Source organism: Drosophila hydei, unplaced genomic scaffold (assembly GCF_003285905.1).
Source record: "Drosophila hydei strain 15085-1641.00,03,60 unplaced genomic scaffold, DhydRS2 tig00000001-arrow-pilon, whole genome shotgun sequence".
Taxonomy (NCBI): domain Eukaryota; kingdom Metazoa; phylum Arthropoda; class Insecta; order Diptera; family Drosophilidae; genus Drosophila; species Drosophila hydei.
In genome coordinates this window covers 8083979-8099314 of record NW_022045643.1, presented here as the reverse complement: position 1 = coordinate 8099314, position 15336 = coordinate 8083979, and the positions used below count along the sequence as shown (strand labels likewise).

General features: G+C 39.6%; 1 protein-coding gene across 1 annotated transcript; it reads left to right on the top strand.

Annotated features, from left to right (window-relative positions):
- The first annotated feature begins 7023 nt into the window (after positions 1-7023).
- Positions 7024-8827, top strand: LOC111599230 (glucose-6-phosphate 1-dehydrogenase). The gene has a single exon (XM_023314828.2). The coding sequence runs from the start codon at positions 7088-7090 to the stop codon at positions 8669-8671; it is 1584 nt and encodes a 527-aa protein (XP_023170596.2). The 5' UTR covers positions 7024-7087; the 3' UTR covers positions 8672-8827.
- The last annotated feature ends 6509 nt before the right edge of the window (positions 8828-15336 follow it).

Below are 15336 nucleotides of genomic sequence, written 5' to 3'. Positions count from 1 at the left end.
AAATTCAGTTAAGTAAAAGTGTACGCTAAGCTGCATATATATACTGAATAATGCAAGTACATATGTCTATATATATATATTAAATGTGTGTGGGAACAGCGCATACGATGAAAGAAAAGGTTGCCTTTTACATGTGTCACACTTTTTTTTCTCGAAGCATAATGAGTTATGCTTGGCTAAGTGAAAGGAAGGAAGGAACATAAAACAATTACTGTTATGCTTGCTGCATGATATTGTAATCTGATCGTTGCCATAATCATGTGAACAAGCAGGCGGCGGCTGCTCAAGCTTACGTAATGAACTTCGCCATGGCTAAATGCATAAATAACTTCCATATTCGGTTGAAATATGAATCTAAATTTCTTAGATTCTAAGCCGCTCTACATATTCAACATTTATTTGTGCAGAATTTAATTTTGAAAAGTTCAACTTAGAGAAATTCTAGTTTTCTCTTATAAAAACACTGAGCTACACACATTTAACCACTTGCCAGAGGAAATGTTTTCGTTTTTGTTTCAACATAATGAGAACTTTGTGTCAGCACTGCATAGAAATTGAAACAAAGCTTTTGTCTGGCTGTCAACATGAATTCCTGCTGCACTGTTTGTAGCTTGCGCCAATTAAAGCTTGGAATCCGGAGCAAATTATACTAACTGCAAAGCACACATGTTTTCCTACATAATGCCAATACTCCGGCCAGACACTGCCCAGCCAGATGACGGACTGCATTTGTGGTAAGCTGTGTCCGTCTGTCTGTCCTATCCGTCCATCGGGGAGCAGACCAAGATAAACTCGAGTGTACTTGCACTTTACACGACACGGAAATAAAAAGCCAGACAGTCAACTGGGAGCAGCGCTGCAGAGCTGCAGCCGAATGTGGGCAACTATGAAATTCTCAACTGGCTGGCGACAGTTTTTCTTCATAAACACACGTTTTAGTTTTCCCCAACTGACAGTTGGACTCATAACTTGCCAGGCCCTAAGTGTGATTCATATGTTGGGTCGTTATTTTGTGTCGTAATGGCCAAGGACTTGGCCTGACCGGCAGATGCTGGCCCTCGTAGGCTTTGCCTTGTCGCTCAACATATTTCGCAGCACTGCCGTCATAAACACAAAAGGTATTAAAATAAATACATATACAATGGCTAATAAAAATTTACATATATTTCTCCATTTGCCAGAGACTACATGGCCGTTGTCCTTGCCACAGAAGCCAAATGAAACACGAAATTAAAATGCCCACAAGCCACAGAATAAGCAAAAATTGCTTACGATTCGAGCTAACTGCAAAAGAGAAAGCATGAAATACAAAAGAAAATAGTCGACAAATGGAATCGCTGGGGATGGATGCTATGAATAGAGTACAACTGACAGGGCCTAATACATTTGGGTTTCAATTTTCAATCTATCCATTTATTATGAACAGTTCAATGGCGCCAAAAAAAAAGGAAGGCATCTGCCTACACAAGCTCAGGAAATGCGAAAATTGTGAATGTTCCAGCAAATATTTTGCATAGTTCTTTTTGCATGGCAAATTCTGTGTTTCAAATGTCGAACTTACCTGGAATTATTTTCTTATTTTTTGTATATTAATATTTTATATTATTTTATTTTAAAAAAAAAATTATATATATGTATATATATCATATATCTTAATAATCTAAATGAAAAATTCTAGAGAACTATAATAGAACTGACTAAAAAAATATATTTAAAATAATTATTTTTGTGATATTAGAAACGCACTCATTTCCGAATTTCTTATAGAGATATTACCAACTCCTTCATTTATTATATCTGAGCTCGCGTTTCTTCTTTCTCTCTTCTTATCTTCTCTTTTTTGTTTGTTAACTTTATTCTTTATCATTCCCAAGGTCTGCATCATCATTCTGCATGTCTTTCCTTCACTCTCTCTATGGAGTTTCAGAATATATCTGCATAAGGAAATCGCTAGCCTCATGGCAATCACAAGAAATAACAATTCTGTAAACTATATACATATATCTATTTTTATTAAATACTGTTTATATTATTTTTGGATTTTCTATACAGTTTCATATTTTTTTGCTCAATAAGATTTCTGAAATTCGAAATTTAAATGTTGCCAAATATATAGATCGATAGACGCGAACTCATACGGCACACACATGTGCTAATTTACATGTATATATGGGAAAGCTGAATATTGTTGTTGTTGTTGTTGCTGCCGTTGTGCCTGTGCTTTATGGCACAAATGAATCGGCATCTTTGGCATACTTCGGCCGCATTGCCCGCTGGCAATGGCTGGCAGAGTCTCCTTTGCCAGCAGCGCAGCTCCTGTTTTTCAGTGCATAATCTGTTTGCTTTGCACGACCCAGGAATTGTCTCTGTGTGTGTGTTCTGTGAATGCATTGAACCAGAAATATGTAGATATGCCAATAAGAGCGCTCATTGTCTTTCTCTCTCTCTTTTTCTGTATTCTTCTCTCTGTTTGTATTTCAATTTCGTTGTTTGTTTGTGATTTCAGCAAATGTGCAGGAAAATTGTTCAAAACGAAATCATTTTGACTTTAAAATATAAGCTGTATTCATGCGTATTGGCGTGTGTAGCTCAGGTCATGTTAATTTGCCTCCTGCTAATCATAAAGTCTCTTTAAAATAGCCATATCAATTGTCTTAGCTAGGCAGTTGTCATTGCTTGAGTTGCTGTCAGCTCGCAGCTTAAGTCCAACATTGTTTCAGCTCACTGCTTTGTTCGACTAGTTCGTTTGACTTTACGCTAAGGTCAGCTGCTAGTTGGTATTATAAATTCCTTTTTCTATATGAAAGTAAGGACCCAACTCAAGACACGAAAAGACTTGGGACTGCTGTCAATTGCTTATGGTAACAAGTCGCGGGTGCTGCCACAATGTCTGACGGCTTCAGCTTGTTCATGAATTATTTAAGAAATTAATTAACTAACAAGTTGATAAGGAGAGAGTGGGGGTCTGTTGAGCTGCGTGCCAGGCACTTTGGCTTGTCATAATGATAATGAATTTCATTGTTCAAGTTTAAATTTGAGCAGTGCTTAAGCTCTGTTTACTTACATTTATCCCAGAGTTTTTTTCCCTCGTTGGTTGAGGTAAGTTTTTGGTTAAAGGGGCGTATGCGCAATATTGTTGGCATTGCTATTGGCCTTAGCCCCTTAGTGAGACAAGTATGAAATTGCTTTTCAATGGTGAGTGACTCTTAAATACCCCACTCAATCAATTTGAGGCAATATATAACTGGCAGGCAGGACAAAAGGAATCACTAGCCACGGCAGCCTTCAGCTGCCCTCAATATCGTTTTTCTGCTCAGCTATTTGATTAGCCATGTGTGTGTGTTGATGTCTGTGTGTGTGTATATATGTGTTTAAGATTCTGTGAACTGTAAACTTGAGGACGATTATTTCCACTATTCAGGCAACCTAAGTAGGACCCATCCTCAAGACCATTCAATTCAATGCTTTTTTTTTGGGAAATTCCCATAAACGAGAATGCCTTAAAGAGCTCTAAAATGACATCTAAACAAAATTGTTTTTGATTTTTCTTGAGCGACATTTTGAACAGAAATATAAGCTGCTTCCATTAGCTAATGAGACAGGTGTAGGTTGGCTCCAAAGTAAGGCCATACGAATTGAAAAGGGCATTAATTATATAAATTAATTTAAACATATTGTCAAGGCTGAGCATTGTCTTGGCAAGAAGTATAGATATATTGACATTCGTATATAAAGGACGTGTTTAATGTGGCTCACAAAGCGACAGCTTGGCGCGCAACAAAAGCATTTTTGGGTTCTGCTTGGGAATGCTGCAATGGCAAAAGCTAATAAAAGATTAGCCGCAAAAGTGCGTTAAGATTTGACGCGCCTTCTTTGCCTCAAGTTGGCCAGGTGTGCGGCCACATGCCGTTGTCAACGTTGGTTTAGCTACGACTTGCTGGCCGGGCTGTAGTGGCACTTGGGTCTGGCGGACGGGCAGGAATTCCATTTACTTGCATGCAATAAAACAATTTAATTAAATTTTATGTGCGCCAGCGAGCCGAGTAAATGAAAACAAATAAACCACAATAAAGTGCAAGGAAGCGAAACAGCTGGCTGGCACTGCCTGCCGTTAGTCCTAGTCCTAGTGTGTGTCCTGCCTCGTAATTCAATCTCTGCCACACATAGAGCCGCTGTCGCTTGTCTGTCTCTGTTTGCATCTGTCTCGCCTTGTCCGACATTATGCTCATGTCTTTTGGCAATTATGATCTTAATGTCTTGTCCGTCTATTAGGCTCTGTCTGTCTCTCTGACTCTCTCACTCTCTCTCTCTCTCTCAATTATGAGCCACACGTTGTGCGCTCCTTGGCATTGTTCACTGGATTTTCAATTTGGCAAACTGTCACACATCATAAGCAAGTCCTAAGTAAATGCTAACTCATACGAAACTTGACTTTAAACGTTGCCGTTTCTCCCATGTATTTATGCACATTTTTCACACAGACATTTCCGGCAGCCCACACACACAGGCGAACTGTGGGCTGCTGTGATTTATATGTGCGTGTTTCTCACTTGAAAGTTTTTTACTTTTGGGCTCAGGTCAGGTCGTTGGTCAATGGTCCATTTGTCTTGTGCGTGTCTTGGCATAGATATTTTCGCATTTAAATGACCCCCAAAGCTTTGCATTTGCATTTAGCATGCCTGAAGTGCCACACTTTAAGTTAGTTCCATGATTATTATTAGTTGTTCAATGTGACATAAATCTAGATATTCCCAGCACATGTGCAATTAATCTTGATGTCATTGTTTGGGCCTCAATTAGCAGCTGTAATTACCTTTTTGAGTGTTGTGTCACAGTTAAGCTTTAAACACACGGAAATATTACGCATACGCCACGTGTCCCACTGGTAATGTACGAAATGTCAACGCGTTTGTTAAACGCCAAGTAATGTGATTTTGGGCGCAACAAATGGAGCCCACAAATGAGACAAGGCAATTAGCGAGGGCAACAATCAATGTTCAACTCGATGGAGGTGTGGCTGGGGGCAACGTGTTGAGTCTGGTCTGACAGGCACGTTCAAACTTTTTTCTTGCTTTTCTTGCTGTAAGAGCAAAGTAGAGTCGACGCCACTGAATTAGACGAGATTTGCTGCGTGTGGCACGTGTTGGAGTTGCTTGTTGTCTACTTTTATTTGCTTGGCAGCATCAGTTAATAAAAGAAAAGGTCGCCAGCCCAGCTAAGCTGTCAAATCCGCTCATTTTCGGTATTTTGTTTATTTTTGGCCCAGCAAGAAAATAAAACCTTTAAAGCCTGTGCTACCTAGCCACAGTTCAGTTTGCCTATGATGACTATGCACAAAGGTGATTGGAATTCCTCCGAACATATAGAAAATTGTTTAACTTGAACTCTTCTTGTATTCTAAAAGCATTTCATGAAACCCCAAAGGCAACTAAATACATTAATTTAGATAGTAAATCGTTGCAAAGAGCTACAATTTGCCACACATCTGGTTTCAGGAGTTGCTTTGTATGCCAAGATTAGAGTGGACCACACACTGAGCTAGCAATTACAACGGCCCGTGTGGCGAGGGTGGCTCGAAGGGTTGAGGGGATTTTTATTTTTTTATTTTCAGCATATTGCATTTTCTAGACTGTTGCAGAGTCAAAGGAAATTTAATTATCACCAGCAATCACAAGGGCTGCCAGGACTACCCCAGCATGCACATAGCTCTCGCTCAGACAGCCTACAATGCTGAAAGGCAAATTGCCATAGAACAGAGCCTGCACCGATCAGGTGGCCATCATGTGGGGGCGATGCATTTTGATGCGTGCGCAAAAATGACGCCGACGACAACAAGCACGAAAATGAGCAGGGCGTGACTGGACTATTAGCTGCCCGTGCAGCAGCCACACAGAGATATGGCAAGCAGAGTCAGCATCATCATCAACATCATCATTATCAACAGCTGCGTCGTCGTCATCGGGTTGCCAATGTACTTGAATGGAAGCTTAGGGTATTTGTAATGATTGAATTTGAATTGCAGTCAGCAACAACAACTGCAGCAGCAACAACAACGAGCATTTGGAAAATCTCCCATGTGGTAGCTTTGCTTTTTTTTGAGCTTGTTGTTGCTGCACGTTCTGTTTCCCTTCCTGTTCGCTGCCTGCTTTCCGTTATCTGCGGCGCACTGTGCACAGCTTTTCCTTGGCTCTCTGGCCAAGCGTTTGCTTAGTTCCTTGCCGCCTGCAGCGTCATTTTCTTTGAAAGCTGACTTTAGGCAATGGCCATGTCTTTTGCTGGCTTTGCTCTGAGAATTTCTCACTCAAAAAAAACATGAGCAAGCTCAAATTGACCCCATGCAAAAAGTTTTAAAGAACTGCAAACAATGAACAATTGATGCGTTTTAAATGTGAAAGCTGTAAACGAAGCTGCTTTGAAAAACGAAGACGAGTTCACATAAGAAACGCTGCCTTCTGAGACAACGAGAAAAGAGCTTAGAGCAAATGCAATAGAGATGTGGGTTTCGCTTTGCTGTTTGGCTACAGATTAAGTCTTAGATGTGACATAATTTATTGTGTGCTATTTTTTATAAATATATATTGAAGAAGTCATCTTTCGTCGTTTCATCAAATTTTTAATCCACGCGTAAGCTGTAAGCGTGGATTAAAAATTTGATTTTGGTTTTAAGGTAGGTGTCGCAGCAAACTGAGTATCGACTCTTTCTGTCTTGGCCTTCCAACTTGGAGGTTTCAAGTTGAAGCCTTTATATGTGCTCTAGCTGAGCTCTGTCCTGCGTCCAGCATTCACTTTTTTCAGCGAGGTCATAAGTGCCTTTTCAAACAGTTTCTGCCAAGGCGCTCCTTCCTACTATCTGTACACTAGACACAATAATAATAATAATAATACTACTAATAATAATAATAATAAAAATATTATTAATAATAACAATATGAATAAGCACAAAGAGCTGAGCTCACTTTGACTCAGCTTTCATGGAATCAACAATAAATTAAACTAAATTTTAAAAAAATTAAAAAAAAAAAACCAAAATTTCTTTGTTTCTATTGGGCAGTCAAAATTTTAAATTTTATTAAAATTAATATTGATAATGCTACCCATCGATCCCAGCAATGAAGTCGCCTATTCGTTTGTTGTGTTTGGCGCATCGGGTCGTTTGGCGCTGAGCAGAATCTTTCCGGCGCTCTGGCAACTCTATCGCGATAATCGTCTGCCCCAGGCAACCAAAATCTTTACATTCTGCCGCACCAAGCTCGAGCTTAAAACGTTTCGCATCAAGTGCGTGCCGTACATGGGCCTGGAGAGGGACCGCGATCCAATCTTGTACAATAGCTTCTGGTCCAATGTGCATTGCTGTGACGGCCAATACGACAACCCGGAGCACTATGCGAATCTTACGGCGGCCATGGTGCGCCAGGAGAAGAGGCACGATATGCGGTTTGCCAATCGCATATTCTATCTCGCTCTGCCGCCTGTCGTCTTTGACCAGGTGACCCTCAATATCGCGCGCAAGTGTCTCTCAGCCACCGGCTGGAATCACGTCGTCCTGGAGAAGCCCTTTGCCAGAAATGATATAACCTACAAAGTATATCAGACACAGCTCTGCCAGACGTTCAAGGAGTCCCAGATCTATATGATCGACCACTATCTGAGCAGACAAGTGATTCACAATATGTTTGTGCTGCGCTTCACCAATCTCATCTGGGCGGACACGTGGAACAACAAGCACATCGCAGCGATTATGATTAGTGTGAAGACCGAGCTCCCAGTGCAGGCGCGCGCTGAATATTTCAATCAGTTTGGCATCATACGCGACGTTATGACCAACCACATGATGCAGCTGGTGGCAATGCTCGCCATCGAGCAGCCGTACAGCAGCAACGTGGAGGACATGCGCGACGAGAAGCTGAAGGTGCTTAAGCAAGTGCTGAACGTCGATATGAGCGACGTGTTGCTGGGGCAGTACTGCAACAACGGCAGGGAGTCTGATCCCGTCAAGGTGGGCTACACGCAGCACTCCTACATACCCAAGGACTCGTTGACGCCCACCTTTGCGATGGTTGTACTGCACATCAATAGCAAGCGCTGGCGCAGCGTGCCCTTCATCTTGCGCGTGGGCAAGGCGCTCAACGAAACCAAGACGGAGGTGCGAGTGCAGTACAAATCGACGGACTGCAATCACAGTGGCAGCAGCTCGAGTATACCCAATGAGCTGGTGTTGCGTTTGTCGCCGCGCGAACAGCTCTTCATGCGCATGATGCAGAAGCGACCGGGACCGCACATGTGTCTCAGGGAAACGGAACTGGACCTGATCCTGCGCGATAGAGCATTGCCCATCAACTATCAGGCTCTGCTACTCGACATCTTTGCTGGCAATCAGATGATGTTCATGCGCACCGATGAGCAGTGCGAAATCTGGCGCATATTCTCGCCAGTGCTGGCCGCAATCGAGTATGAGCGCACGAAACCCATACTCTATGACTTTGGCTCTTGCGGACCCATGGCCGCATACGAAATGGCAGCCAGACACGGCTTTAAATTTTACCAATCTGACGAATGGCATGCCAGCCGGGGCAACCCCAATGCCGATCCGACCGTCTCTGAGAATTCCAAGAAACCAGCTGTAAATCGAGGTCTGCTAGCGACCCCAGCTTGGATGAATCCAGTCACGTAGGGTAGCGGAAGAAGCTAAGCTTTTGTCTAAAGTCAGTTTTAGTTATAGTCCCTTCTGGTATATATGTATATATATAGCAGATGCATTTATGTCATAAATTGGTTCAACGCAAATTTAATAAAATTTACCACGCAAAAGTTTTTTAATTAACCTCCTGCAGCAGCAGTTGCACCTCAATTGCCCAACTTTTGGCTTTCGAACTTGTGAACTTATCAACGCTTCTTCTTCATTTCGCAAAAATAACACGCATGATTTGGCCATTGTCCTTTGGCTAGCTCACTAAATATATACAGCGCAGTTTGTGTGCCAAAGGGTTGTGCCAGAAATTTATGATGCTCTAGAAATAAAAAGTCTTACAGACTGTGATGCATATGAATAGTTAAAATATGGAAATAAATTGTCAAGAGATACGAAATGGTCAAGAGGAAATTTATTATTTTTGTCTTGAATAAATTGTGAAAATTAAGATATTTATCAAACTAAATCTTGGACTCAAATCAAAGTCTTTGGAGTGTGCAGTTTGCATAAAAATATTTTAATATGTGTATAATCAACATTTAAGAAAAATCAAGTGATATATGAACACATATTTAAATTGAAGACCAAAGAAAAATGTACTGAAGAATTAATTCAAATTAATATAAAAACTAAAAGAAAGTACAAATAATATAATAAATTATTTGCACAACAAAAAAATAAATAAATAAAAAAATAAACCTGAATACAAAATATTTAAGAAAAAAATTGAAAAAGCAATTTACATAAAAAAATGCTCATAATAAATAATAATAATAAATAAATTAAATTGATAATATTTATTATAATTTGCAATTATATATAAAATAAATAAATGATATGAATAAAATTAAATATTTTAAAAAATTAGAAAATTAAATTCGCCTGATCAATTTATGTTCACCTTAAAAATTTTATAAATAAAAGATTCAGGCAAAATACATTTTCAATATCTCAATTTCAAGTTTAACTAAATATATTCCAAGTCTTTAGTAAACAATCTAGTTTTATCCTTGGTAAACAATCTCTGGGTAGTGTAACAAAAAGTGTTCTTAGTTGCTTGGGCTACCCTCTGATTAAATTTATTGTTTTACAGAGTATTGAATATAAATTTACCCTGGTCAGGCAGCAAAGTTGGCGCTAGTCCACTAGCTGGCAAAAGTTTGCAATAAGTGAAAAGCAGTTGATGAAGCAAAAAGTACAAGCACAGACTTGGAGAGAGGGTGATTGGGGAAAGGGGGGCGTGTGGATAGCCCAGCCAAGAAAGTTACTTTGATTTCTTAACGCAACTTTGGCTGAACTCGTATAGCTCACACGCCACACTTGGGTTTGTTTTTTATCTACAGTGTGTGGGTTTTTTTGTTGGTTTTATTTACTCGTTAAGTTTTTGTGGCCATTTGGTGTTGATGATGCTCAGCTATCGAGCGCTGTGCATATAAATAAGTTGAATCTGGCTAGTATATCCGCAGCTAATTAGCTTTTCTAACAATGCAAGCTGTAGATGCCATTTTTAGCTCGTTAGATTTCAGTTTAATTAGCAGATGCATTAAGATAGAGCAATGCCTCAAGCATATACAATGAGCTCTTAGCCAGATTGTAAATTGCATTGTAAGCTTGCCAGCCATTTAGTTTATAGGTCATCCGCTCTTCGCTTTGCCCACTCTTAGCAGCTCTTCTGTGTGTCGCCCGGGAGTCTGCTGCTGTTGCTGTTGCTGTTGCTGCTGCATATCCTTTGCCTTGTTCAACCACGCTTTTCGCATCCTTTGTTGTTATTTCGCTCGGCAATACGCACAAGCATATGCTTTATAGTTTTGGCCATGCTGCTGCCTTTCGCTTTATTTTTCTTACATTTTATTCAGCTTAACGAAAGGAAAAGGAAAAAGGTTTAAAAACATGATTTCAGTGCCTTTCTTCGTCTCTCTCTCACTCTCTCACTGCCTTTCTGAAAATTCCATGAGAAATTATTAAAAGCAATATTGTCGCCCACAATTGAGATGGCGTTGCAGATTGTTTATTTATTTTTGAACCTTCCCTTCTGACTCTCTTACCGTCAGACAGCTTTACAGCCCATTTGAAATCAATGAAATAAAATTTTGCAATACATTTTAAACGGGTTCTTCTCGGAAAATATTGAATGATTTCTTCTTAAAATTGAATAAAATTTAATTAAGTAGTGTAAGTTAATTATATTATAGTTAATTCCTCTTCGCTTCACTCAATTGCATTTGAAGCATGGTCTCTTAGGCTACCTCTGTCTCTCTCTCTCTCTCCCTCTCTGTCTCTCTTAAAGTGTCATACTATTTAATTTCACATTTCAGTTTTAATAGCACAAACTGAAACGCAAACAATACCCATCCTCCAGCAAACAGACAAAGGCGATAAAAAAGAAGACCTGGTTACACCTGGTAGTCCCTTCCTCTCTCGCCTTCACTCTCTCTCTCCCAGTCCTACTCGAGTCTGTCTGTGTGTGCTGTGTAGTGGCAAAAGGATTTTGTGTTTGAAAACCGTAAAGTGAAATTAAAATGGCTGGCTACGGCAGCTTTGCGGACTGACCAACTGAAGCGAATGGCCGGCGCGCAACACAAGGTAATCAAGAAACAAGGTAAAAAAACAGTGTGTATATATATATATAAATGGGCAGGGCTTAGTTTAGGGGCCATCGACTTCAACATACCTCTTGGCTATCTCTGCTGTTGTTGCTGTTCTTGCCGTTGTTTTTCCGTTCAAGTTACAACAGCGATTAAAGCAGTGACACTCCCGCACACAGGTTGCGGGCGAACACTTTGTGGTTTCTCCTTCCGGTGGCCAACGAGAGAGAGGTGAGTTTTTGGTAACATTTCAAATTGCTTAATTTACAAGCGAGTTGCAAAAGCAAAAGCAAAAGCCAACACGATTGCGGCGGGTTGTTACAGACACACAAAAAATAAAAAATAGTTAGCAAAATGTTGACTCGCTCTCAGTAGTTGCTGTGGATTCGTGGTTGTCGATGCTGAGACTGAGGCTGAGACTGCGGCTGAGACTGAGACTGAGGCTGTGGCTGAGACTGTGACTGAGGTGTTGGCTGAGGCTGAGTTGTCGCCTTATGCTGGCTGCCCATCAACAAAAAGCCCGTAACGAATTGGCCAGATTTTCACCGCTAGTCAGTTGCCATTCGAGTTGGCCAATACGAGGGGCAGCGCTAAAGAAAATCAGTCAATTATGATAGGAAAGCAGAGAAAGTTGATAGTATTTTTGAGTTTCTATTTAGCAAGATACAATTAGTATAGATGATATCATACTAAATTTTCACTGCAATATCAAATATTTGTATATTTCCCAGTTCTAATTGTGTCCAACTGAATTTTAAATTCAAAAGATTTCCTCCTTCTCTCCCTTTTTGCCTCACCCTCTCTCTCTTAACCCTCTATCAATGCCATGTCAAACTATGAGTTGATTAATAATCGAATCAGTCTTGCAATTTGTACTGATTCATAGTTTCCCCGTATGTTATGCCAACCCTTTGGGCTAACATCGGGCTTTAGCTACGTTTTTTCCGTCCATCTATCGTGTGATTTTTCTCATGCATTTTTCAGCATTTCCTTTTTGGTTTACATTTGCTTTCCTGTTACCGTTGGCCACAAAACTGACACTCGTTACATTGATAACGTTTCATTTCCTTTTTTCTTTTTTTTTTGGCTTTTTTTGTTTTGGTTTTTTTTCGCTTTACCCTCGTCGCAGCAGGCAGCACAGGTAATCAAGTTAGCAGGGGCTTGGACAGGAAAGGGTTTGTTAATTTTCAAGATATTGCAAAATAATTGCTTGTTTGTCCTGGCCAACGCAATTGACAGTTCTGTATAATCGGCGCAGATCTTTGCAATGCTGTCGAAACGGCTTTAAGATGCGCAACGAAAATTAAACTCAAACCTGAAGCACTCGCTGCTGGCTGCACTTTTATTTGCTGTGACAACGCACACGCTGCACGTAAAATTGCGGTTTATGGTACATATGCACTCTGGCCATATTCTGCACGACCCCGACTCAGACTCAGACTCAGACTCCTTAGCCGCTTGGCTGCACAAGCCACTCCCAGTCAGCTGTCTCTCGCTCTGTCTCTCACAACCTTTTGACAATGCATCTTCAATTTCAGTTCACTCTCCCTCGCTACCTCTCTCTCTCTTTCTCACTCCCTCTCTCTCTCTAGGTATGTGAAAGTGTTAAAACGTGTCATTTGATACGCTGCGATGCCGTAATATAAGCTAGCTGCTGGCTCCCTAGTGCCGCTTTTATGTACTCCAGCCCGATGTTGGCATTTTTCTATGCAAATAATGCGGCGTTCTATATTCATTTATTTAGCATAAATATTTATATATATGAAATGCGCGCAAATATATACATATATATATATATATATAAATATATATATATATATGTATATGAAGCACCTGAACTGAGCTTAGCAGCTATTTAACATAAAGGCAAAATAATTTCCACACTATAAACATTTTTACTGTTTAGTTTTATGGAAAGTTTTTCTCGTTTATTTTTGCTTTACAAAAAATGTATATTATTATAAGATTTGCTTTCTTAATGAAGAAAAAAGACTTTGCGCTGGCTTATAAAAATTTATTTAAGTGTGAATATTGCGCATGAAAATATTAGTAAAATTAATTCGATTATTTTCAAGAAACTTTTTGTATTATTTCTTTTAAATTTTCGATTAATAAGGAAAGCAAAAATAAAGGCAAGCGAAAAATATTGTCATTAAGAAGATTTTATTTATTGTTAGCAATGCTGGACTTTACTCACTATACAAGCCCGGCAAATGTGAGAAGGAGCGGTTCCTTTATATATTGATTAGAGTGTAAAGTCAAAATGAATAAAATATCAATTACATTATTTGCAGGGCAGGACAAACTACAATTACATTTTCAAGTTATATTATTTTATTTTTAATGAATATTTTTAATATACTAATAGATCATTTAAATGGCTGTCTTAATTCTGGTTTTAAGGCTTAAAGCGTAAAGTCCAATATGCATGACTCGCATGAGGAATTCTTTCAGTTAGGTCAGCGAAAACTCTTAAATAGCCATATTTATTTTCCCCGTTTTATACCAATCTCAATTGTATGGTAGTTCAAGATACAAATAACTCGACACAGGCTTAAAATGTTCAACTGCTATGCAGACAATCAGTTCCACAATATAACAGCAACTGAGTTTTATACATTTGTCAGTTTATAATTAGTCTCATTATTTATATTTTAATTTAAAAACTTATATTTTATGTATAGCTAAAAAAGCAACTGCAAAGTAATTATCGAAAATAGTATCACTCTTATTCTGCCAGCCACATTTAAATAAAATTTAAAAAAATCATCCAATTATATTGCCTCAACTTCTGCTTATCGTTAACTTCTTTTTTCAACTTTGTTAACGAGCAACACATTAAAATTATATATATTTTGGTTGCTATGAATTTTTATGTGCTCTAAAATTCTTTGATATTCCGCTTTTCCGCTGAGTGACTCGTTATCGTTTGTACATTTTATTGTGCGCTTTTAGCGTCAATCCAGCGACGCTTTGACATCTAGTCGAGAGGGCGATATTCTGCACCGAAATGAATGTCAATTGTCTGTTCGTGCAAACTTGTGCCAAAAGTCAACTGAAAATTTGCACACTTAACTTTTAAGCGTCATCATCTTCGTATATCTGAGCTGGGACGGAAAGGAAATGCTTTTAATTTTGTTTGTCGCCTCTTGGACCAGTTTTGTTGTGTCATCTGCGGCCATAAATTATGCGCCAATTTGCCATTGGCTCGTAAAGATATTTATGCTTGCGTTTTATTTGCACACTGAAATCAAATTTATTGCCTTTTCTTTTAGAAACAACAAGTTAAGAGGTACTATTATGATGAAGTGTTTGTTGTGCTGCGGCAGATCCTTGCAGATGCTAAGCCAAATCGACTAAATATCTTATGAGTCGGGTGTAGTGGCCAGACCAAAGGGTTCGCATGCTTTGATTGCCTTCCATTCGGGATATAAATATATGATTCATATTTAAAGTGAATAATCTAGCTTATTATTCTTATCAGCTTCGCTCCTGTTTTGCCCTGCTCTGTGCCATTTTTTATGGCCCACACTGCGTATACGTAGTTATAGTACTTGAAACACTTGCCACTCGCCGGAGTCACCACAGTTCGTCGCGCGTTTTACTTAAGCGCGCCGCGAATAATGGCAACTTTCGTTTGCAAATGTGCAACTGGCTGCGGTTGGGCTGTGGGCTGAGGCTGCCCTGCAGTTATGCTTGCTTATAAATTTCGAATGCAAATGCTAAGCCAGCCACTTGCCAGTTGCCAGTTGCGAGTTCGCTGGGGCAGCCACTGAGACATTTGTCAGCGTTATGTGCTGCACACGTTGCGGTATATATATATATATATATATGTGACAATCTCTGTGGCTGGTGGTGGCTCCTTGAGGCTCTGCTCAACCTGCTGTGACAATCGCGGCTGCATTACGCTAATAACCTGAGCTGTCTGAGTTATGTGCGGCGGCCAGGAAATTTCACAAATTTCTGAATGGCTTCGTAGATAAAACGCAGCTTAAGGACAATTTGTGAGCATGTCATACCAACTTGAGCTCAACTATTAATTAGCTCAATAAAGTCTAGCGA

What these genes read in the sequence shown, in the direction of transcription:
- LOC111599230 (XM_023314828.2), top strand. Translation starts at nt 7,088, where the DNA reads ATGCTACCCATCGATCCCAGCAATGAAGTCGCCTATTCGTTTGTTGTG.